Source organism: Cololabis saira, chromosome 10 (assembly GCF_033807715.1).
Source record: "Cololabis saira isolate AMF1-May2022 chromosome 10, fColSai1.1, whole genome shotgun sequence".
Taxonomy (NCBI): domain Eukaryota; kingdom Metazoa; phylum Chordata; class Actinopteri; order Beloniformes; family Belonidae; genus Cololabis; species Cololabis saira.
The window spans coordinates 24,935,894-24,957,789 of NC_084596.1; the positions used below are offsets into that span (position 1 = coordinate 24,935,894).

The following is a 21,896-nucleotide window of genomic DNA, read 5'->3' on the forward strand; positions in this document are numbered from 1 at the left end:
GTCAGCAGCAGGTTCAGCATATGTACAGTGTCCAGCGAAAACCGGTTTAAACACTATGACACCACCGGTTCAACCCATTACCAGCAAAGACCTGGGGGACATCTTACGTCGGCTCAACTTCTCTTGCTGTTTAAACATCCTGCCAAAAGGTTTTTTCTAAAAGGTCTCAAAGATTTTGATCGTGAACTTATCCTTAGTGTCAGGTGTGTTTCAAAGCCACTAAAATCAGCTGTAATTAAATCTCTGCTGAATAAGGACAATCTTGACAAGACACAAATTAACAAGTACCCATCTCAAATCTCCCATTTTTAAGTAAGATCATTAAAAAAGCAGCTCAATTACCTTTTAACCCCAAACAACTGCTATGATGGCTTCCAGTCAGGTTTTAGACAGGACCACAGCACTGAGACTGCTCTGACCAAAGTGTTGACATACAGTATGTCTGAATACAGACGGTGGAAATATGGCAGTTTTAGTTTTATTGGATGTCAGTGCTGCATTTGATACAGTTGACCACAATATATTACTCAAATGGCTGGAGAACTGGGCGGGTCCCTCCGGAACTGTACTAAACTGGTTCAAAACATACTTGGAGAACACAAAGTACTTTGTGTCAGTTTTATTTTACTTTACATCTCAGCAGACAAAAATCACATGTGGAGTTCCCCATGGTTCCATCATGGGGCATCTTCTGTTTAACATCCACATTTTCCCACTGGCACAGATTATAAAAAACAAACTAACATAGCTACAGTATGCAGATGACATGCAGATATATATTACAATGTCACCAGGAGGCCGAGGGAATGTACAGGCTCTTGATAAATGCATTGAAAAGATTAATGCGTGGATATGCCACAACTTTCTCCAGCTATACAAAAACAAAACTGAAGTAATTGTCTTTGTAGCCAAAGATAAACGATTACAAGTCAACACAGAGCTTCAATCTATATAACTAAAAACTGCCAACCAGGACAAAAATCTGGGTGCACTGATGGACTCAGACCTAAATTTGGAAAAACACATTAAGGCAATAACAAAGTCCGCCTACTATCACCTTAAGATTATATCAAGGTTCAGCGGGACCTGGAAAAACTAGTCCATGCATTCATCTTTAGTTAGTAAACAGTATAAAATCTTGCTCATATAATATACATATACTTCAAGAATTGTCTTTGAACCTGAGTGGCAGTTTGAGTAAGATATTGAATATATAATGTCTTAAAAGGTATTAAAAACAATTCAAGCTGCAACCAAATTATTTAAAGCGTATTTGTATCTCTTCTGAAGCAGACATTGCACTGGCTGGCCTTGTGTCGCTGCCGTTCAGCTGCTTTGATGGTGCCGGGTTTTGCAGAGATAAACTGCTCTGTTGGATTCACAGTCGTCAGCCAAAAACTGTAGAGGTTTGCAAAGTAGTGACAGGATCCCTGTGCACCTTGGCACTCAATGACGGGGTGTGTTCTGAAATCCTTAAGGCAGCTACCTGAAGAACTTAGTGACTGTCCACCACCCTCGTCGCCTGCCCCTGTGTGCTGAAGACAGAAAGATAGCAAGCTCTAATGATGGGAGTTGACTGGACATATCAGTCACAATCAAACTTTTTGTCAAACTTACCAGAAGGAAGGAATACCCTGTCCACAAACTCCTCCAGCCTGGTGGGCATGGAGGGACCACATTGTCTTGACTGTGAACTGCCACCGCAGGTGATCCTGTCTCGCATACCACACAGCGGCTGATGTGGGTGCTAATTTCAGGCCCAAAGAGTGGCATCATGGGTATGGGAGCAGTGGTGGAGAGCCAATAGGATTTGTCATTGCGACTAGAGTAGTGGCAGGCTCCTTTGTTGCAGTAGGAGAAAGGCATGGTGGAGAAAATGGGGATGCAAGAGCCAGGCTGACCTACAGGAAGCAAAGGTGCAAAAGGTAAAATACAGCCAAAGCACAGGAGTGATTTCAAATGCAGTAATTTTAAGATTCAACGAGGTGAAATCAAATGTTGATACACTTACCTAGATCTTGTGTGTGAGCCTTTTCTTGTCCCTCCAGGTAAACGAGGCTGTATCCCACCCAAAGATGAGTGCTGCCTGTAGGGCACTGTGGCACCAGAACTGACTGGCTGTGGATAACCAAGAGGAAGCCAGACCTAGAGGCTCCTCTATGGCCCGGCCCACCTGGATTACCAGGAGGTCCAGGGATACCTGAAGAAGGGAAGGGTTTAACAATAAACAAAAGTTAAAAGTATGTTAGGATATATGAACTGATGCTCATATTCATTATTGTAAAATGTTAATTTTCAATTTATTTATTTTTTTTCAGATTTTATTTGATGTTATCAGCTGTTTGTAATTATCTTTTGGTACAAAAACAGGGTCCATTAACAGACCTCTAACAGTAAAAATAAACAGAGGATCAAAAGCTTGACGTTCAAATGTACAATAAATGGACCAATGATTAGTTTTGTGAAATGGATTTCTTTGACCAATGACAGGTAAAAAAAACTCCCCTATTGTGGGAGAAAAAACTTAAGCCAAACAGTGGCAAGGAAAAACTCCCCTTTACGAGGGAAGAAACTTTGAACAGGACCTGGCTCATAAAGGTGGAGTCTTCAGGCCCACGTTCAGTCAATATCGTCTCTTTTATAGCTTGTCCTTGTCACCAAAACTCCTCCTTTTATTCAGCAGGAACAAATAACTCTTGTTGTTGTTTATGTATGGAACAAATGGAATGTAATTTGGGAGTTGTGTTTTAAATTTAAACTTAAAGTTTGTCATGAACTCAGAATGTGATCTAAAGACATTGTGACCATTGTTGGTCCAGTGGAGATGATTTTGGACATACTGGCAGTGTAATAAAAAACCCAGCTTGCTTTGGTGAAATTACAGTTGATAGTTAAATTGCTCCATTTAATGATTCACCTTGAGGCCCAGTAAATCCTGTCTCACCAACATTTCCCGGGTCTCCAACTGGACCATTAAGACCAGGGGGACCTGTCCTACCAGGGATGCCCGTAGACCCTTTAGGACCCTTCTCTCCTGGAACATACAATTCAAAAAAACCAACTAACTGGCAGACTCAGCTGAGAAAAACACACACACACACACACACACACATACACACACACACACACACACACACACACACACACACACACACACACACACACACACACACACACACACACACACACACACACAATTCATATTTACACAGGCCACAATAATGTACAATTAAAGAATATATAAACTTTATTGCCTTTTCGTCCTGGAGGGCCAGGTGGGCCTTCGTCACCCACAAATCCAACAGATCCTGGAGGACCATCTGGTCCTTTGGGCCCAGGGAGAGGATTCTTTATACCCCCGGTGAGGATGTCACCACGTGAACCTTTGATCCCTGGAAAAAGGAAAAAACAATGAATGAAAATAGAAAATAATATAATTAATAAATCTATAAATGGGTTTCACTGAAGGATAATTATCTATCTATCTATCTATCTATCTATCTATCTATCTATCTATCTATCTATCTATCTATCTATCTATCTATCTATCTATCTATCTATCTATCTATCTATCTATCTATCTATCTATCTATCTATCTATCTATCTATCTATCTATCTGTCTGTCTGTCTGTCTGTCTGTCTGTCTGTCTGTCTATCTATCTGTCTATCTATCTGTCTGTCTGTCTGTCTGTCTGTCTGTCTGTCTGTCTGTCTGTCTGTCTGTCTGTCTGTTGTGAAATTGTGCAACTGTGAGTATACATTTTAATTTTTTTTTTTTTTTTTTCATTTACCGCTGTATAGCTTAGTCAGTCTGCTACAGTGTCACTTACCCCTATTTCCAGCTGGGCCAGTTTCTCCCTTGCAGCCTTGCGGCCCAGAGCCACCTCTCCGACCTTTGAGTCCATGAAAACCCCTTGGACCAATAAGACCTCTTTCACCTGTCAAAGTATGGTCACAGTTGATGTGTTTTCAAACAAATGGCAACACTGTAAAATGGCATTACTGTAGTTCTGCACTTTGATGTAGAATACCTTTTGGTCCTGTCTGATAAAAGTGGCCCTGAGGCCCAGGAGGTCCTGGAGGGCCCATATAACCCTTGACCCCTGGCAACCCTGGAGGGCCAGCAGGTCCTGGGTCGCCTTTGCAAATAGTGGTTCTGCTTGGTGACCCAGGTAATCCAGGAAAACCTGAAAAATTATTTCAATATTGCAGATAAAGTAAAATACACAGGAGTACACACTTCACCAGAGTTACATGCTTATAATAACATCATACGCCGTCCTTTCTAAAATCAGACAACATAAGGATGGAATAGAGGGATTCATGACGACATAGGCATAAAAAGACACATTCACACCTGGAGGTCCTGGAGGTCCTTCATATCCTTTTTCTCCCAAGGGTCCTTCCAAAGGTGTTTGGCATGCTATGCCAGGATGACCAGGTTCACCTGGCAAGCCTGGATGACCTGAAAAAGACATAAATAACCTCACTCAACCATGTAGACAACATAAAATAGTGTGCAGTAATATGAGTGTCAAAACTTATTACAATGGAAGACCATATTAGGTAAAACTTAACATTACTGATGAAAGAAACTAGTACAACTTTGAAGAGATACATACTTTACCAAACATTCAAAAAGGTAAGTTGTGATTTTAATAATTTTTTTGTCATTTTTAAAAGCAAATCAGTTGACAGTGACGTCAAATTGAGTACCTGTGCTGCCAGGTGGGCCCCTTTGGCCTTTAGGTCCAGGAATTGTGGGTCCTGGAGGGCCTATGTAACCCCTGACACCTTTGGCTCCAGGAAAACCATCGTGTCCAGGAGGGCCAGGGATGTCTTTGCCTTAATTTATGTGAATGGACACGTGCGTTACATTTCTGCCTGCTCTCACATTCACTCATATATGGAGTAGACATAATGGCAGTGACTACAGAAGTGCCTATTGCACTTAACTTGATTTAGCATAAAAATGAGTCAAGTATAGTTAACAGAATTTTTCAGCCTTGCCACTTATAAAGATTGTAAGAGCCATCAACAGACATTAATATTCTCAGAAAGTTGTCATCAGTAGAAAGGTTTATCCAGCTTACCACTTGAACCTTTTATCCCTTTTGGACCTCTTAGCCCATCCAGTCCATCTAGACCTGGTGGTCCAGGGAAGCCTAAAAATAATGCCATTAAAACATGAAAATGGTCTTGCTGCATGCTCTTGCCATTGATACAACCCCCAAACCAAATAGGTTGGGATGCTATATTAAATGCAAACAAAATGCAGTGGTTGCAGATCAACCCCCTGCAAAGCGGCAGGACCAGAGAACATTCCTGGATGAGCCCTCAGAGCCCTCAGAGCATGTGCAATTGAGCGGACAGACATTCTCACCTCTATATTCAACCACTCCTTTAGCCAGATAAGTGTCCCCTCCTGCTTCAAGACCACTAACATCGTCCCCCTCCCCAAGAAGAGCCCTCTCCCATGCCTGAAAGACTACAGGCCAGTAGCGTCCGCTCCAATCATCATGAAGTGCTTAGTGAGAGTGCTGACCCACATTCAGAGCAGCATACCAGACACACTGGACCCCCTAACATACGCCTACCAGCCCAACAGGTCCACCTCCATTGCTGCTGCCCCCGCACACCTCCCTCTCACACCTGGAGCATAGTCTCTTACATTGGGATGCTCTTTATTGACCTCAGCTCTGCGTTCAATACAATCATCCCCCACAAGCTCATCCTCAAACCTTTCTCCCCATATACACCCCATCCTCTGTGACTGGCTCATTTTAAAGGGGACCTATTATGGCATCTAATACCTATTTTAAACAGGCCTTGAATGTCTTAAAAACAAGCTTTTGATTGTTTTTGCTAAATAAATTAGAAATTCAGCCTCTGAGCCATGTATTTATCATGTCATTCTCTAACCTCATTCTCTATGCGGGATTCTGAGTGGGCGGGGCTATGATAATGAGGCTCTGTGCTGATAGGCTGCCTGAATGATGCGATACACCGCTACGAAAAAATGGCGGAAGCTCCGGCCGGCGGAGTTAGTTGTGGGCGTGGTTTCACGCATGTGAGGCCAACCTATGTAAATCGCATTTTCGTTACGTAACGAAAGGGAGCAGAATCTGAAGCCACATCACACTGGATAGCTCATCCAGGTGGCTGTACAGACACTGCAGAATTTGAACTTCTGTGAGTTGGCAGGCTGAGGGGAGACCACTTTATATATGTTAAAGCAAGAGAAAACATGTTTTTCATAATAGGTCCCCTTTAAGGATGCACACAGTTAAGACCAGTCCTGTATCCCATCAGGGTCTATGGAGACATTTTTCACGTAGTTGTGTTATGCTAACATACATCTTCACTTCCATATGATGTGTTTCTTGGCCACCCTAAAATTTCCACCGGCCCCACCCCATTGAATACCGCCTGGCTCCGCCACTGCATCAGCGAGGATTTTACTTGGATACTTAACTCTACACAGCATCTGTACTTTCTGAGGAAGTTTGGCATGTTGCCAAAGATCCTTAGCAACTTCAACAACTGCATTGTTGAGTCCATTCTGACCAGCTGCATCACCCTACGGCAAACACCTGCAGAGAGTGGGAAGTCTCCCCTGCCCTCTCTGCAGAGCATCCACCAGCACAGAGTCCACAGGAGAGCTGGCTCCATCATCAAGGACCCCACCCACCCCCAACATGTGCTGTTCACTCTCCCCCTCAGGCCACAGGAGTGTGAAGTGCAGGACCACCGTCTTTTCCTCTGCCATCAGACTCCTCAAAAGCTGACAGGAGTTAGCACTACAGTCCCACTACACCGACTGTTTATATTTCTCTTTTCTTACTGGCACACTGATATTATTCACTGTTCACTGTTATACACTTTAACATTCAATAATTGCACATGTATAATACTGTTTACCCATGACGGTACATTGTACATTTATGTATATACTTTACTTTACTTATCAATAGTCTATATTTTATTTTATCTTATTTATTTATTTTTCACATGCCGCTTGTAATTTCCTTTTGTTAGACTACTTGATTTATATTTGGTACTCGAACCATTCAGTGTGGACATCAAAGTAAAAATTTCAGTGTACAGGGAAACATGTTTCCTTACTGTACATATGACAATAAATGCTTTGAATCTTGAATCTCTTGGTTTGTAACTCCCACTTCCACCCAAAAAATAAACCCATATTTTTTTCACATTGGGAAGGAAAAAAAAACAACGAATGTAGTCAATGCCATCTTTAAAAAAAAAAGATAATGTTTGCAATGCTTTTGAATATAATATCTGACATATTTGGAATGAGGCTATTCAATACACGTAACAAAGTCTGCACTTCCTGTCTGTATGCTCTGCCTATTTAGTGCTGGGAACCACAATCCACAATATACCTGGATGTCCGTACGGGCCAGGTGGGCCTGGCTCTCCCACTCCTCCTTGACCACCCTGAGGACCTGGAACACCTGGACGACCTGATAGACCACGAGGCCCAGGGAAGCCTGTGGATTCATATACACGAAAGAGGAATGTAAATGTTTGTATATTTTAGCCTGTGTCTTGAGGAGCAAATGACTATAAAACCGGAAGATACAAATTGTTTATATATCTACCAGACTCAAGGAAAACATCCAAACTTCAGGCGTAACAGACTTAAACCTTGATATCATTTTGTGGTGAGGAGTCTCTGCTAACATCAGCGACATTGTGAATCACAACTGCTTTACATAGGTTTTCAATCATATCGTGAACAGAAATCACCTGGTCCTCCTTGTTTTCCTGATGGCCCCGGAATGCCTGGCTGTCCAGGTTGTCCTGGTGCCCCCCTGGGTCCTGGATCACCTGGGTCTCCTGGGCTCTCTCCAGGTTCTGTATACAATTATACAGCACCTGGGTTATATTCATATACAGGTTATATGCATATGCATATTTAACCTGTATATATTTATATACAGGCTATTCTGACCATATTTCACCATATGTACTTAAGACAAATTGCAGCTCTTTTTAGATGGGTATAACAAATACAGGGAAGTCAACATAATTTTGTCAAATTATTTTTATTGTGACCGGTTTTCTACTTACCACAGGGCCTACTGTCCCCTGGGAGTCCCTTTGGACCTGGTGGGCCAGGTTTCCCATAAAACTGTCCTTTATCACCTGGAACAGGTTTACATTTATCAGGATCAGTCCACATGAAACACATTTGCAGAAGTGTAGATTGGACCTTATACATATAAATGTTTTCACATCTAGTCTTTTCAAGAGCGATTGTAATAAGAACTCTCCTGCCAGACATGTGGTCCACTGTGGAGAAGAGAGTCCTGCTCGTCAAACTAACTACCCCTTGTGAGGAGGATATGACTGCAGCCCATGGGAGGAAACAACTGAAGGATTCTGAGCTGGCAGCCAAGAGACTGGCTGGAAAGTGAGAGTTTACCCTGTGGAGGTCCATTGCTGGGGCTTTGTTGGCAAGACAACAGTCCAACTTCTGCAAGGCAGAGGGTGTAAGCTCAAGCCTGAGTGAAATCACAAAGAAGCTGCAAAAGGAAACAGATACAGGGAGCTATTGGTTCTGACTGCAGGAAAGATATTGATTGGGGCAAAACACCTCAATGAAGGCAACAGCAAAAGGGTGGCAGGGAGACATCCTCAGGAATCCTCCGGCTTCTCCTCTGGGAGATGTACCGGTAGATGGAACGGCAGCTTCCTGGACCTGATGGCACCAGTGGAGGTACAACAGGCTGAAAAGCCAAAGCAAAGAACACCATCTCACCTGTTCAATGAAATGTGTTTCACTAAGATGTGGGTGTAAGAGCATATCACTGACTCTAACTTCTCACTGCTCTTTCTACGGACAATATAGGCAGATGTACTTCTTTTTTTTTTTTTTTTTTTTTTTTTTTCTCACCTTGTCTGCACACATATTATTGATTGATACCATGACGGTAGAAACCAAAAGTGTATATATGTGCATTATTACTGTATGTAATATATACATATATATACGCACACATATGCGTACACATACATAAATATGTATATGTATATATGTATGTATATATGTATATATGGGTGACGACATCCACTGCCAATCCAGGAAGCAGGAACACACGGAGACACACGTCAAGCACTGGAAATCTGCAACAAAAAACCACAAACAAAGCACGAAACCGGCACGGAGCCATCCAAAACACGAACAGCAATCGACCTAAATCTTGAGATCTGATCGCAGTCTGAGCTAAGCTATCGCTACCGCTACCTAAACCCAAAAACTAGAGAGCCAGCATGCAGGTGAACAAGCCAGTGTGTATGTCTATGTGTGTGTGTGTGTGTATGTATATGATCATGCATGTGTGTGTGTGTGTGTGTGTGTGTGTGTGTGTGTGTGTGTGTGTGTGTGTGTGTGTGTGTGTGTGTGTGTGTGTGTATGCATGTGACTAAATGACTATATGTGTGTATGTGTGTGTGTGTGTGTGTGTGTGTGTGTGTGTGTGTGTGTGTGTGTGTGTGTGTGTGTGTGTGTGTGTGTGTGTGTGTGTAATAAACCAAACAAAGCTCCACCTGAAGTGTATCTATAGTGGGGGAGGGGGGGGAGCAACCCCGCCACCCGCGAGACCAGAGGCCGACAAGGAAGAGCCCGGAACCCAGGCCACCGGCAACCCCACAGAGGGGAGAAGTAGGAGGGAGGCAACCCACCGCCTGCGAGGCCCCCCCCCCACCCGGCGGCGGCCGAGGGGGCCCGCGGGCGGGGCCCCCACGGCGCGGAAAGAAGCAGCCAGGGATCCCGCGGCGGCGGACCGCAACCCAGGCAATCCCCGGCCACCCGGTCCGGGCCGGACACGCGGCCAGGAGGCCCTCACCCTTCAGGCCAACGACCCCCACCCGGCAGGGGGCCAGCCTGCCCGGAGAGACAGAGCCGCCCCGGCCGCCGACGCGGGCAGGCGCACCCGTCCCCCACGAAAGTGGCCCTCCAAGACCAGAGGGGCGCCCCGCCGTAGAGGCAGCGGGAGGGACCGGAGACGGGCCCGGAGAGAGGGAACCCCCCAACAAGGCGACACCCGCGCAGGCCCGACAACGGAGGGCCCCAGACCCAGGCATCCCATTCATTCATCCATTCACCTATCCGATACCTATACTAATAATAATATAATATACTATACATAATAATAATAATAATAATAATACTAATACTAATAATAATACTAATAATAATAATAATAATAATAATAATAATAATAATAATAATAATAATAATAACCATCTTTGTATAATATAATATTGATAAATTATTAAGTTTTTGATGTCCTGCCAATGGAGGCTCAAATCCTCCATGGCAGGACCCTTCCATACCGCATTCTCACCGACACAGACATACAATCACGCACCGTTTCCCCCTCCCCGGGGGGGTCCAGCACCGCCAGAAGGCACCCCAGGCTGCACGGCGGGCCCCGCCAGGCCCGGGTAACCCGACCCACCCGTCCCAGGCCCAGGCCTGTGAGGGAACGCGGGTGATGTGGGACCCCCTCCCGCCCCTTGTGTTGAGTGCATGTGATTAATGCCATAAAAACAGGGAGGAGGGAGGGCCAAGTATCGATTGACACCGACCCCCCCCCCCTCCCGAACTACGTGTCCTTGTCAAGTGTATTTATAAAATGTTGAATGTGCAGTGTCTATTTTGCTGTTAAAACCGTGAGGCGGGGAGTGCCAGGCCCCGCGGGACAGTGCCCCCCACGACCCGGACCCCCCGCCTTTCGCCTATGTGCGTATGAATCGTGTAGGGGGGGCAAGAGGGGGAGCGGAGGCCGAAGCCAGGAAGCAGGACCAGCAAAGCCGGCCCTGATAAGACACCCGCGTCCCCCCACCGGCCGTCCAGTAGACGGGGGCCGGCCCCCCGAGCCGGGCAAGGGCCCTACCGTACCTCCAAGGGCGCCCCCGGCGCCGCCGGAGCCCCCAGACGGAGGGGGAAACGGTCCAACATCCTCCCATTCATACTGACAACATAAGACATAGATACCTGGGAATGGTGCCACCCCGCCGTCGCGCCCGCCCGTGCACCCCCCGGTCAGGGGAGGCCCGCTCCCCGGACCCGGCCCCACCCCCCCCCGAGGCCACCCCGGCGGACACCCCAAGGGTCCCGGAGTCCCCACATCCGCAGGGGCACTTGGCCCCCGCCCAGCGACGGAGGACCAAGGCAGCAATGCCCCCCCAGGCAGATGTACTTCTTAATAGGAGCGGCAAAGATAAAGACAGTAGAATACCAATGCTTGTCAGCAACAGATGGTGTAATCCAGAACATGCTATTGTGAACCACCATCTCTGCAATTTGGATATTGAACTATTAGCTGTAAGTTTTCATTCATATTATCTGCCAATAACATTATACAACCCACAGTCAACTGGTCAGCTTGTGATGTTATTGGCTCAGTTGTTGCTAAGCCACAGAGACAACACCCCAATGCATTTCTGGCAAAATCTGGAGATCTAAACCACACCACATTTCAACATTTTTTCAACTGCCCAACCAGAGAAAATAAAACCTTGGACTTGTTTTATGCAAATGGCAGAGATGCATAAAGCTCCTCTCCACAACCTGCTGTCGGCAAGTCAGATCATAATCCGGACTTTCTCACCTCCACTTAAAAACCACTTACAAACGAAAAAAAAGTAAAAGAACTGTGAGAAGGTAGTCACAGACAGCTGAAGAAACTCTTCGGGGAGGGTTTAAGGCCACAAACTGAGATGAACTCTGTGACCTGTAAGAAGATTACATAAATGTCATTATTAAGTTTGACAATGACTATCTAAACTTCCAGTGGACACCACCATCCATACCAGAACAATGAGATGCTTTCTCAGTGACAACGATCAGCAGTTACCTGAAGGAACTGCTTAACTAGAAAAAGCGCGTTTTCAGGGAGGCAGACAAGGAATTATTGAAGAGTTTACAAAAAATGCTTAGAGTCAAGATTAAAACAACGAGGAAGTGTACAGGAAAAAGATGAAAAGGAAGCTCCAGCAGAGATGTGTGGTCAGGGATGAAGAAGATCACGGGCTTCAAGCAGAAAGAGGATCTGACCGATCTAAGTTTTGACAGAGCCAATAGGCTGAGCATGTTCTCTTGTACAAGTCCTGGAAAGATCTATATTACCCCACCTGATTAAGCAAACAAGCACCTTCCAGCAACCATCCACGTCAATTTGCACATCATTATGGGTTTTGAAGCTTCAACAATCCCACTATCCTCTAGATAAAGCAGGCAGTACATGAGGATCATGTTCTTCAATTTCTCCAGCACATTTGACACACAATTTGTCTTGTTTTACAACCTAAGAAACTGCAGAAGGCACTGGTGGATGTTTCCACAATGGCCTAGATCAATGACTGCCTGACAAACAGACCACAGTTTGTGAGACTGAAGGGGTTGTGTGTCCGATCACACGGTCACTAGCAGAGAAGCACCAACCTCCCCATTCCTTTTCAGTCTATACAGGGGGGCTGGGGTAACAATCATCTCATCTTGAACTTGAAGCACACAAAGTAGATGACTGTAGATTTCCAACATGGGAGAAGAAGTGGAGGTGGTAAAAAACCTGAACAACGTGATAAAGAAGACGGGACTGTTGGAGCTTCTAGAGCTGATTGTCCAAAGAAGGATGCTTCATAAACAACAGAGTGACTTCAATCAGAGGCTTCTTTTCATATGCTGCACACGGACAGCTACAGCAGATCTTTCTTGCACACAGGCATAACCCTGTGTAATGACTCATTTAAGAAACTTAGATGAGAGTTACAGTACAGCATCTAATTTCCTTATGGGATTGATAAAGTACTATGGAACTGAACTAAATTGAATTTAACTAAACTGAATCCAATCAAATCCATATATTTTTATTGTTTTGGAAACTACATGATTTCAGTGATTCAAGTAGCTGTTGATTTACAATATTTTCACAAAATGAAATATGCTATATATGTGGCACTAAAATAATAAAACACTCAACCTCTATCACTTACCCTTTGCACCAGGAAATCCTAGCAGCCCAGGAATACCAATTGGTCCCTGGGGTCCTGGATCTCCCTGTTTGAAACATGAGGACATAGTTTAGCATTTTCTGCAATACAAAATCATGATTTAAATTATTTAAAAATGTACATGAAAATTATTAAAGTTCAAATATCACTAAAGTGATGAATGATAAGCTGTACCGGATGTCCAGCCTGCCCAGGATATCCCCTTGGACCAGGAAATCCTTTAATTCCAGTATAGCCAGGGAGTCCTGGAATCCCTGGCCGGCCTGGAGCACCAACTACCCCCTTAAGTCCTGGTGGACCAGGCCATCCATGAGGACCTGGTTGTCCTGCCACACCCCTTAAACCCTTCGAGCCTGGAAGTGATGCCACACATTTAAAATTATCTAGACCTACTTGATTCTGAATGAAATAAAACAAGATAAAATCTTTCCTGTATAGAACATTTTAATTGATTATTTTAAATGAGACATTAAATCTTTAATAAAGCTTCATTGCCTTGAAATCCTTGCTGGCCTTGTAGGCCTCTCTGTCCTGGACGTCCCTTTGGGCCTTTGGTAACACCACCCAACCTTGATTGTCCTCTTGGTCCTGGGGGTCCCGGTAAACCTGGAAAGACCACAACATTGATATACAATTCATTTAGTTCTGATTTATGAACTACACAGGAAATTTTATATAAAAAACTCAAAAATGTATCCTTCTTTCTATTTGATTAACTATTACTAAAGCCTTTATTCTGGTGACTGTTTTTAATATTCAGTTTGCAATCTAGTTAAAGTAAATATTATATTGTGGAAATTTTTCCAGAAGTCTATTGGTTTGTTTGGATAAAACTTTACAAACCTAAGCCTGTAGATTTTAACAAAGCCTGACATGATCTTTTTTTCCAGACCCTGAAGTGAATTCCCGAGAATGCCACTGTCACAACTTCAGCATCAATAATCCTTCCACCACGATGTCCAACTCTGGACATCATGTTGATTATTTTATTATGCAGATGCTCTTATATTATTTAGATTTTCACTATCTATCGTATTTGGTTTCAAATGAGAGTGTGCCAATCTGTCTGTAGTGTTTTGATTTTAGATGTGAAATAACAAATTCCATCCATCCATCCATCCATCCATCGTCCGCCGCTTTATCCGTTCCCGGGTCGCAGGGGCAGCAGCCTCAGCAGAGATGCCCAGACTTCCTTCACCCCAGACACTTCCTCCAGCTCCTCCGGGGGGGAGTCCGAGGCGTTCCCAGGCCAGCCGAGAGACATAGTCTCTCCAGCGTGTCCTGGGTCTCCTCCCGGTGGGACATGCCTGGAACACCTCCCTAAGGAGGCGTCCAGGAGGCATCCGGTACAGATGCCCAAGCCACCTCAGCTGACTCCTCTCAATGTGACGGAGCAGCGGCTCGACTCCGAGCTCCTCCCGGGTGACCGAACTCCTCACCCTATCTCTAAGGGAGCGTCCAGCCACCCTGCGGAGGAAACTCATCTCGGCCGCTTGTATCCGCGATCTTGTCCTTTCGGTCACTACCCAAAGTTCATGACCATAGGTGAGGGTAGGTGCGTAGATTGACCGGTAAATCGAGAGCTTCGCCTTTCGACTCAGCTCCTTCTTCACCACGACGGTCCGATACATCGACCGCATAACTGCGGACGCTGCACCGATCCGTTTGTCAATCTCCCGCTCCATCGTTCCCTCGCTCGTGAACAAGATCCCGAGATACTTGAACTCCTCCACCTGAGGCAGGACTTCTCCACCCACCCGGAGAAGGCACGCCACCCTTTCCCGGTGGAGAACCATGGCCTCGGTCTTGGAGGTGCTGATTCTCATTACTGCCGCATCGCACTCGGCCGCAAACCGCCCCAGCACATGCTAAAGGTCCCGGTCCGATGAAGCCAACAGGACAACATCATCTGCAAAAAGCAGAGATGAAATCCTGAGGTTCCCAAACCGGATCCCCTCCGGCCCCTGGCTGCGCCTAGAAATCCTGTCCATAAAAATTATGAACAGGACCGGTGACAAAGGGCAGCCCTGCCGAAGTCCAACATGCACCGGGAACAAGTCTGACTTACTGCCGGCAATGCGAACCAGACTCCTGCTCTGATCATACAGAGACCGGACAGCCCTTAATAGAGGGCCCCGGACTCCATACTCACTGACCCCCCACAGAATGGCATGAGGGACACGGTCAAATGCCTTCTCCAGATCCACAAAGCACATGTAGACTGGTTGGGCAAATTCCCACGAACCCTTGAGCACCCTGCGGAGGGTATAGAGCTGGTCCAGTGTTCCGCAACCGGGACGAAAACCGCTTTGTTCCTCCTGAATCCGAGGTTCAACTATCGGCCGTAATCTCCTCTCCAGTACCCTGGCGTAGACTTTCCCGGGGAGGCTGAGAAGTGTGATCCCCCTATAGTTGGAACACACTCTCCGGTCCCCCTTTTTAAACAGAGGGACCACCACCCCGGTTTGCCACTCCAGCGGTACTGTCCCCTTCCTCCATGCGATGCCGCAGAGGCGTGTCAACCAAGACAGCCCTACGACGTCCATAGACTTGAGGTACTCAGGGCGAATCTCATCCACCCCCGGTGCCCTGCCACTGAGGAGCTTATGAACTACCTCAGTGACTTCGGCTTGGGTGATGGATGAGCACGCATGGAGTCCCCACTCTCTGCTTCCTCAGTGGAAGGCGTGTCAGTCGGGTTGAGGAGATCCTCGAAGTACTCCTTCCACGGTCCGACGATGTCCCCAGTCGAGGTCAACAGCTCCCCACCCGCATCATAAACGGTGCCAGAGTACTGCTTCCCCCTTCTGAGGCGCCGAACGGTCCTCCAGAATTTCCTCGAGGCCGACCGAAAGTCTTCCTCCATGGCCTCCCCGAACTCCTCCCAGACCCGGGTTTTTGCCTCCAGGACCGCCCGAGCCGCGGCTCGCTTGGCCTGCCGGTACCTATCTACTGCGTCCGGAGTCCCACCGGCCAACATAGCCATAGCAATAAAATGCTAATTAATTACTTAAAAATCATACAATGTGATTTTCTGGATTTTTTTTAGATTCCATCACTCACAGTTGAAGAGTACCTATGATAAAAATTACAGACTTCTACATGCTTTTCAAGTGGGAAAACCTGCAAAATCGGCAGTGTATCAAATACTTGTTCTCCCCACTGTATATACTTTTTTAAGAAAAATGTGATTATTCAAAAACGTACCTTTAACACCAGGCAGTCCTGCATCCCCTGGATAACCTGGGCGACCGTCAATACCTCTATCTCCCTGTTTACCTCTTGATCCTGGAGGTCCAGGGTACCCCTGTGTACCTTTATACCCAGCCCTGCCAGGGTAACCCCTTTCACCTGTGTGAGTTGAAGTGAAGTATTGTTTTAAACAGAACAGACAAGTTTGCATTTTAACAAGTTCTGCTCTGTGAATGAGAATGACACTTCAGTGCTGAACCCATTGCGTTTTGAAATGAAAGCTGAAGAATAAGTTAGAGTTATGAGTCAATTATGAAGTAAAAAAAAAAACCATTGGCATGCCACTGGCTTACCTTTCTGTCCAGGCCAACCATCAGCACCTGGATCTCCTGGTAAACCTGCAGATCCTGGAGGTCCAGCTGAGCCTTGAGCACCGGGAGGGCCGGGAATACCTTGTGAACCCCTCTGTCCAGGACCAGGTGGACCTATATCTCCCCTCACACCCTTTTTACCAGGGTAGCCTGGACATCATGAGAATGTGAAAGTGTAAATACACATAGCTTTGGGTACTTCATACATGTTTCTGTAGTACCATTACCAGGTTACATACGCACCTGGTATTCCACTGTGACCAGGGCTTCCTCGAGGTCCTGGAGGACCTGGAATACTTTCCAGATCACACAGAGTACAGGGTGGGCCTTGTGGACCAGTTAATCCAGGGTTTCCATTGACCCCTTGTTCTCCTTTAAGGCCCAGTTGCCCCACATGGCCATGAATGCCTGTTTTAGAGGCATAAGTCATCAAGCAGTCCCTAGCCACAGAAATAACTGGCATTGTGCCATAAATTGAGGATATTTTCCATGTAACACTGCATTAATAAAACACAAGTTGTTGGATGTGTGTTTGTACAGTAGGCTACATGTATTGAAATAAATGTTACCTGGCGACCCAGGATTTCCAGGAATCCCACGGACTCCCTTTAGACCCAAAGCTCCATGAGGACCAGGTGGACCAATATTACCTGGCCTTGTATAAAGGACATCTCCTTGGGCCCCCTTCCTACCAGGGGGTCCCGGCAATCCTGGAAGACCTGCAGGGCCATCGACTCTAGGTCCTTTTGGCCCATGGTCCCCTGGATCCCCATTTATACCCGGAGGTCCTATAACAAAAATAAATAATTATCATCACACAAACATCCATCCTTCCATCCATTTTCTATACCCGCTTTATCCTTTGCAGGGTCATTGGGGTCTGCTGGAGCCTATCCCAGCTCATTACAACCGGGAGGCAGAGGTCGACCCTGGACAGGTCGCCAGTCCATGGCAGGGCCACATATACAGACAAACAACCAGACATACTCACACTCATACCTACGGGCAATTTAGAATCATCAATTAACCTACTATGCATGTTTTTAGACTGTGGAAGGAAGCCGGAGTACCCGGAGGAAACCCACGCAAGCACGGGGAGAACATGCAAACTTCTCGCTGTGAGGCAACAGTGCTAACCACTAAGCCACCGTGCTTTCCTCACAGAAACGTCTACTTTCTATATAAAATGTTTATTCATAATTCTATTAAGTGAGAGTATTATGATTTTCCACATTTCCTGACTAATTAGACCCTCCAGGAATCCGCGATTCCGTGATCGCGGAATTTTTCGCGGATTTCACGGCTGTCCGTGGATTTACAGACCTTCCGTGGATTTCAATGTCTGGTGCAGAAAAATCACTTTTACTGGGGTTAATATTGCATATGTCCGCGCTGAATATGCGAATTATGCGGGGCTCCCTTGATTTCACCGCATCATCGCCGACATTTTCGCATAAAGTTTGGAAAAAGGGGGGAGTGTTGTGAGTGACATGTCGGGACGCCCGGTCGCGACGTGCGGGACCCGCCCGGGGACCTCCGCACCCCTCGCAGAAACCGCCACCCCCCAAACAGCAGCTCTCACCCGCGGGGGTGAGAGGAAAAAGAGATTGGCGTCTCCGTCGAGCCCCCCGCTTGCGCGGGGGGGCGCGGCTGCCGGTGGACTCAGGATCCGCGCTGCCCGCGTACCACTGCGCCTGTGAGGGCCGGCGGAGGCGGACACACGCTCCCATCCACTTGGGGGATAGTGGCGGCGGACGCGTGGGGTGACGGAGCTCTGTCTCGTCCCCTCGCTGTGCCAGTGCGCCCGGCAATCACCCGAGCACCGAGCCGCGGGCTGGAGGGAGAGAGGCAGCCGGCCCCCGGGCCGCCACCGCCCCTCTCCTCTCCACCCGCACTCTCCTTTTTTTTTTCGCCTACGACCCTTAGATCAGATGACCCGCTGAATTTAAGAGGGAAGAGCTCAGCCCCGAATCCGCAACTTCCTGCATATTTCGCATATTTTGCAACTTTCCGCATATTCCGCAACTTCCAGCATATTCCGCAATTTCACCGCATAAAAGCACATAAAAAACCTGCACATTTAATCGCATAATCAATGATTTTAGCCCGCAAAATCAAGGATTTTAGCCCGCGGAATCAAGGATTTTAGCCCGCGGAATCAAGGATTTTAGCCCGCGGAATCAAGGATTTTTGCCCGCGTTTTTCTGGAGGGTCTAACTAATAAACAGTGTTATTGTGATGAATTTGACCAGAGGCTCAACAAACAAGGTTATCTGTTGTAACCCTCCTGGGTACATTTTCAGGATGCTAAAAACACCTTCTCCTGGACAGCCTTTTTTCTAACTTCATTGCTCTCTATGACCTCAAGGAGGACAGATGTCGTTTTCCAGCCCAGTACATGCTATTGTCTCCAAGGACTCTCCAAATAAACATGCGTTTGGTTGTGGGTAAAATTTGGCACAGTTCAGTGACCAAAGCTTCCAACTCTCACACTTTTATACTCCGTCGTTTGACCGTCGCAGGGTTTGTCATTCTTCTGGTCTACTTTCACTGAATCCAATTTGGTTCAGACTTTGATGTCATTTGCAGGAAAAGTTGAAAATGTAGTACTGATAACACTGATATATTTGAAATGTGTGTGTATTTGACCGAAAATAGTGTTGTTCATGAATCATTATGACTTCACACCGGCAAGCTTCTGTAAATGAACCATAGAAAAACACTGGACTTAAATCTTGTTTGTTTTCCGAATGAGCCTTTTTTGTGATTATGTGTCTTTGTTACTCAGAAACAATTACAGAATTTTGAAGCAGGCTACGCAGCTACTATAGAGGATTGAGTGGATTGAAATTAGTTGGCATAGAATTAGTATTATGTAGCCACAAACTAGAAGGTCTTTTTTTTTTTTTTCCTTTTTTTGCTAGCATGTTAGGCTGCAATTACCTGGTATTTCAAACCCTCCAGTTTCCCCGTCATCTCCTCTCATGCCTTTGAGGCCTGGTTCTCCTGGAGTCCCCAGAGACCCATCTGTTCCAGGTTGACCTGGAATTCCTACAAACAAGCAAAATCAACACAAAAATATAGAAAGTGAAATTGCACTACCTAAAACTTGTCAGCTAAGATTACCTTATTCACTGATGAAGCAGGACTTACCTGGTGAACCTGGCTCTCCCTTTGGACCACGTGCCCCAATCTTGCCGTCCAGACAACATATATCAACATCGCCTAGTAACAAAAACATGTTTTTTTTCGATGACATCCTGCTTCACGTAAGAATGGGTAAATAGTATTAGCACCAAGGGAGATCTTACCTGGAGGTCCTGGTCGTCCTGGGAATCCCGGTGCCCCAGGAATTCCCTCGTCTCCCTGAGGTCCAGGGATCCCCACTGGCCCTGAAAAACCAGGACCTGGGGGACCCTGAGGCCCAGGAAATCCTTTCTGTCCAGCAAGACCTGGATAACCTGGGGGACCTGGTAATCCTACAAAGCCACCACCCTGTAAAAAAACATTGCCTCCAACTGTTAAGTAAAACTCAATTTTATGGTAAAGTGGAATATTTTTACATGGTCAATGTAATTAAGCTACAGAAATTGAACTGCAACAACAACATTTATGCTGAAATACTTATCGAATTAAATCATTTCAAACTGTACACACTCACTGGTGTACCAGGATCTCCCACATGGCCAGGGACGCCATCCTGCCCCGGCCTACCCGTTTCTCCAGGAGAGCCAGGATGTCCAGGGTTTCCTTGGTCTCCTTTAGCACCTTCCAACCAGAGAGTATGCATATCAGACTATAAATGTTTAACAGTTAAAAATAGACATTATCTATGGACAGGTGCAGCTTAAAGGAGCTTGAGGCTCCTTTTAAGAAATGAGACTCTCTAGCGCCACCCTTCACCACGACGGCCGTTGGGGGTACTGCAGCCAACAGTGAAGCCGGCACGGGAGAACGGGGAGAACGCACATGCAGCGTCATGTGACGTCACATCCGCAGCCCAGCGCGGGAAATTCGGGACCGAATTGCAGCACATTTTGCAGCACACAGCCTCGTGTGTAAAACATACGTTTTAAGTATTCTAGTAATAATGTCAGATGAAGCGTTCCAAACCCAAAAGAATGAGCCCTCTAGTGTAACTCTCCGTTGCCTTGAACAGGCTGTGTGCTGCAAAATGTGCTGCAATTCGGTCCCGAATTTCCCGCGCTGGGCGGCGGATGTGACGTCACATTACGCTGCATGCACGTTCTCCCCGTTCTCCCGTGCCGGCTTCACTGTTGGCTGCAGTACCCCCAACGGCCATCGTGGTGAAGGGTGGCGCTAGAGAGTCTCATTTCCTAAAAGGAGCCTCAAGCTCCTTTAAGTGTTTTTGGAAATTGTGTTTATCTGGGTTTATTTTCTTCCTGTGGTCACTGAAGACAAGAAACTGAATGATTTAGAATGATTCTATTCAAAATCATTTAGGTTCTTGTGGGTCTACACATCAAAGCTTATAACCCCTACATTAATAATTGACAAATTATAATATAATATAATATAATATAATATAATATAATATAATATAATATAATATAATATAATATAATATTTGTTCACCTTTTACATCAACTGCAAACGAGTCACCTTTCTGACCCTTGGGTCCTTTTATACCTGTAATTCCTTGGAAACCCTTCCAGGAAACAAAAAATTACGAGAGAAGAATGAATAAATTATTTAAATACAATTACAGTTTAATATATTTTCTAATACATAGAATGTAGAATGCGCTGTTCTTACTCGTGGGCCTCTTGAGCCATGATCTCCCGCGAGCCCTTGGTCTCCATGAAGTCCTGGAGTTCCATGTAACCCTGGAGGACCAGGATAACCACGTGGACCTGGGGGTCCGACACTTGGCCAACCAACCTCACATTTACAATCGCCTTCACAACCTTGAGCGGAGAGAAATTGCAATGAGAAATGACTGTGATGCAACACATAATACTAAAATCTTAAATGCAAGTGCTTACAACAATAGCAGCAGATATTTTATTTCAGGGACAAAGAGCGATACCCCCATACTTTAGACAAAAACCTGTTGTTTGATGCTGCTGTAGTCTCAGGCAGCCCGGGGGCATCAAATGAGGCATCAAAAACCTCTCATCCACTCTCGTCTTTTCATTTTCTGTGCATTTATGTACAGGACTGTTGCACCAGGTTTTTTTTTTTACCCTTTTTCTTTGCTTTTGCCACCTTTATTTTTTCCCGTTTTTTCACCAATGCAGCAATGTTTTTATCTGTAGCCATTG

General features: G+C 45.9%; 1 protein-coding gene across 1 annotated transcript in view; it reads right to left on the bottom strand.

Annotated features, from left to right (window-relative positions):
- Positions 1-604: 604 nt before the first annotated feature.
- LOC133452214 (collagen alpha-4(IV) chain-like) overlaps positions 605-21,896 on the bottom strand; it is a 35,993-nt gene continuing 14,701 nt past the window's right edge. The window contains exons 23-48 of the mRNA XM_061731433.1: positions 21,388-21,539; positions 21,208-21,280; positions 20,273-20,379; positions 19,923-20,106; positions 19,765-19,836; positions 19,555-19,662; positions 17,181-17,399; positions 16,855-17,019; positions 16,594-16,761; positions 16,256-16,399; positions 13,544-13,654; positions 13,223-13,401; positions 13,031-13,094; positions 8,099-8,173; positions 7,775-7,882; positions 7,408-7,515; positions 5,095-5,166; positions 4,718-4,846; positions 4,359-4,466; positions 4,033-4,188; positions 3,832-3,939; positions 3,255-3,392; positions 2,918-3,034; positions 2,012-2,200; positions 1,618-1,901; positions 605-1,535 (exon numbers count right to left, since the gene is read on the bottom strand). Coding sequence (XP_061587417.1) covers positions 1,263-1,535; positions 1,618-1,901; positions 2,012-2,200; positions 2,918-3,034; positions 3,255-3,392; positions 3,832-3,939; positions 4,033-4,188; positions 4,359-4,466; positions 4,718-4,846; positions 5,095-5,166; positions 7,408-7,515; positions 7,775-7,882; positions 8,099-8,173; positions 13,031-13,094; positions 13,223-13,401; positions 13,544-13,654; positions 16,256-16,399; positions 16,594-16,761; positions 16,855-17,019; positions 17,181-17,399; positions 19,555-19,662; positions 19,765-19,836; positions 19,923-20,106; positions 20,273-20,379; positions 21,208-21,280; positions 21,388-21,539 — 3,611 coding nt within the window. The 3' untranslated portion in view covers positions 605-1,262. The remainder of the gene's footprint in view (positions 1,536-1,617; positions 1,902-2,011; positions 2,201-2,917; positions 3,035-3,254; positions 3,393-3,831; positions 3,940-4,032; positions 4,189-4,358; positions 4,467-4,717; positions 4,847-5,094; positions 5,167-7,407; positions 7,516-7,774; positions 7,883-8,098; positions 8,174-13,030; positions 13,095-13,222; positions 13,402-13,543; positions 13,655-16,255; positions 16,400-16,593; positions 16,762-16,854; positions 17,020-17,180; positions 17,400-19,554; positions 19,663-19,764; positions 19,837-19,922; positions 20,107-20,272; positions 20,380-21,207; positions 21,281-21,387; positions 21,540-21,896) is intronic.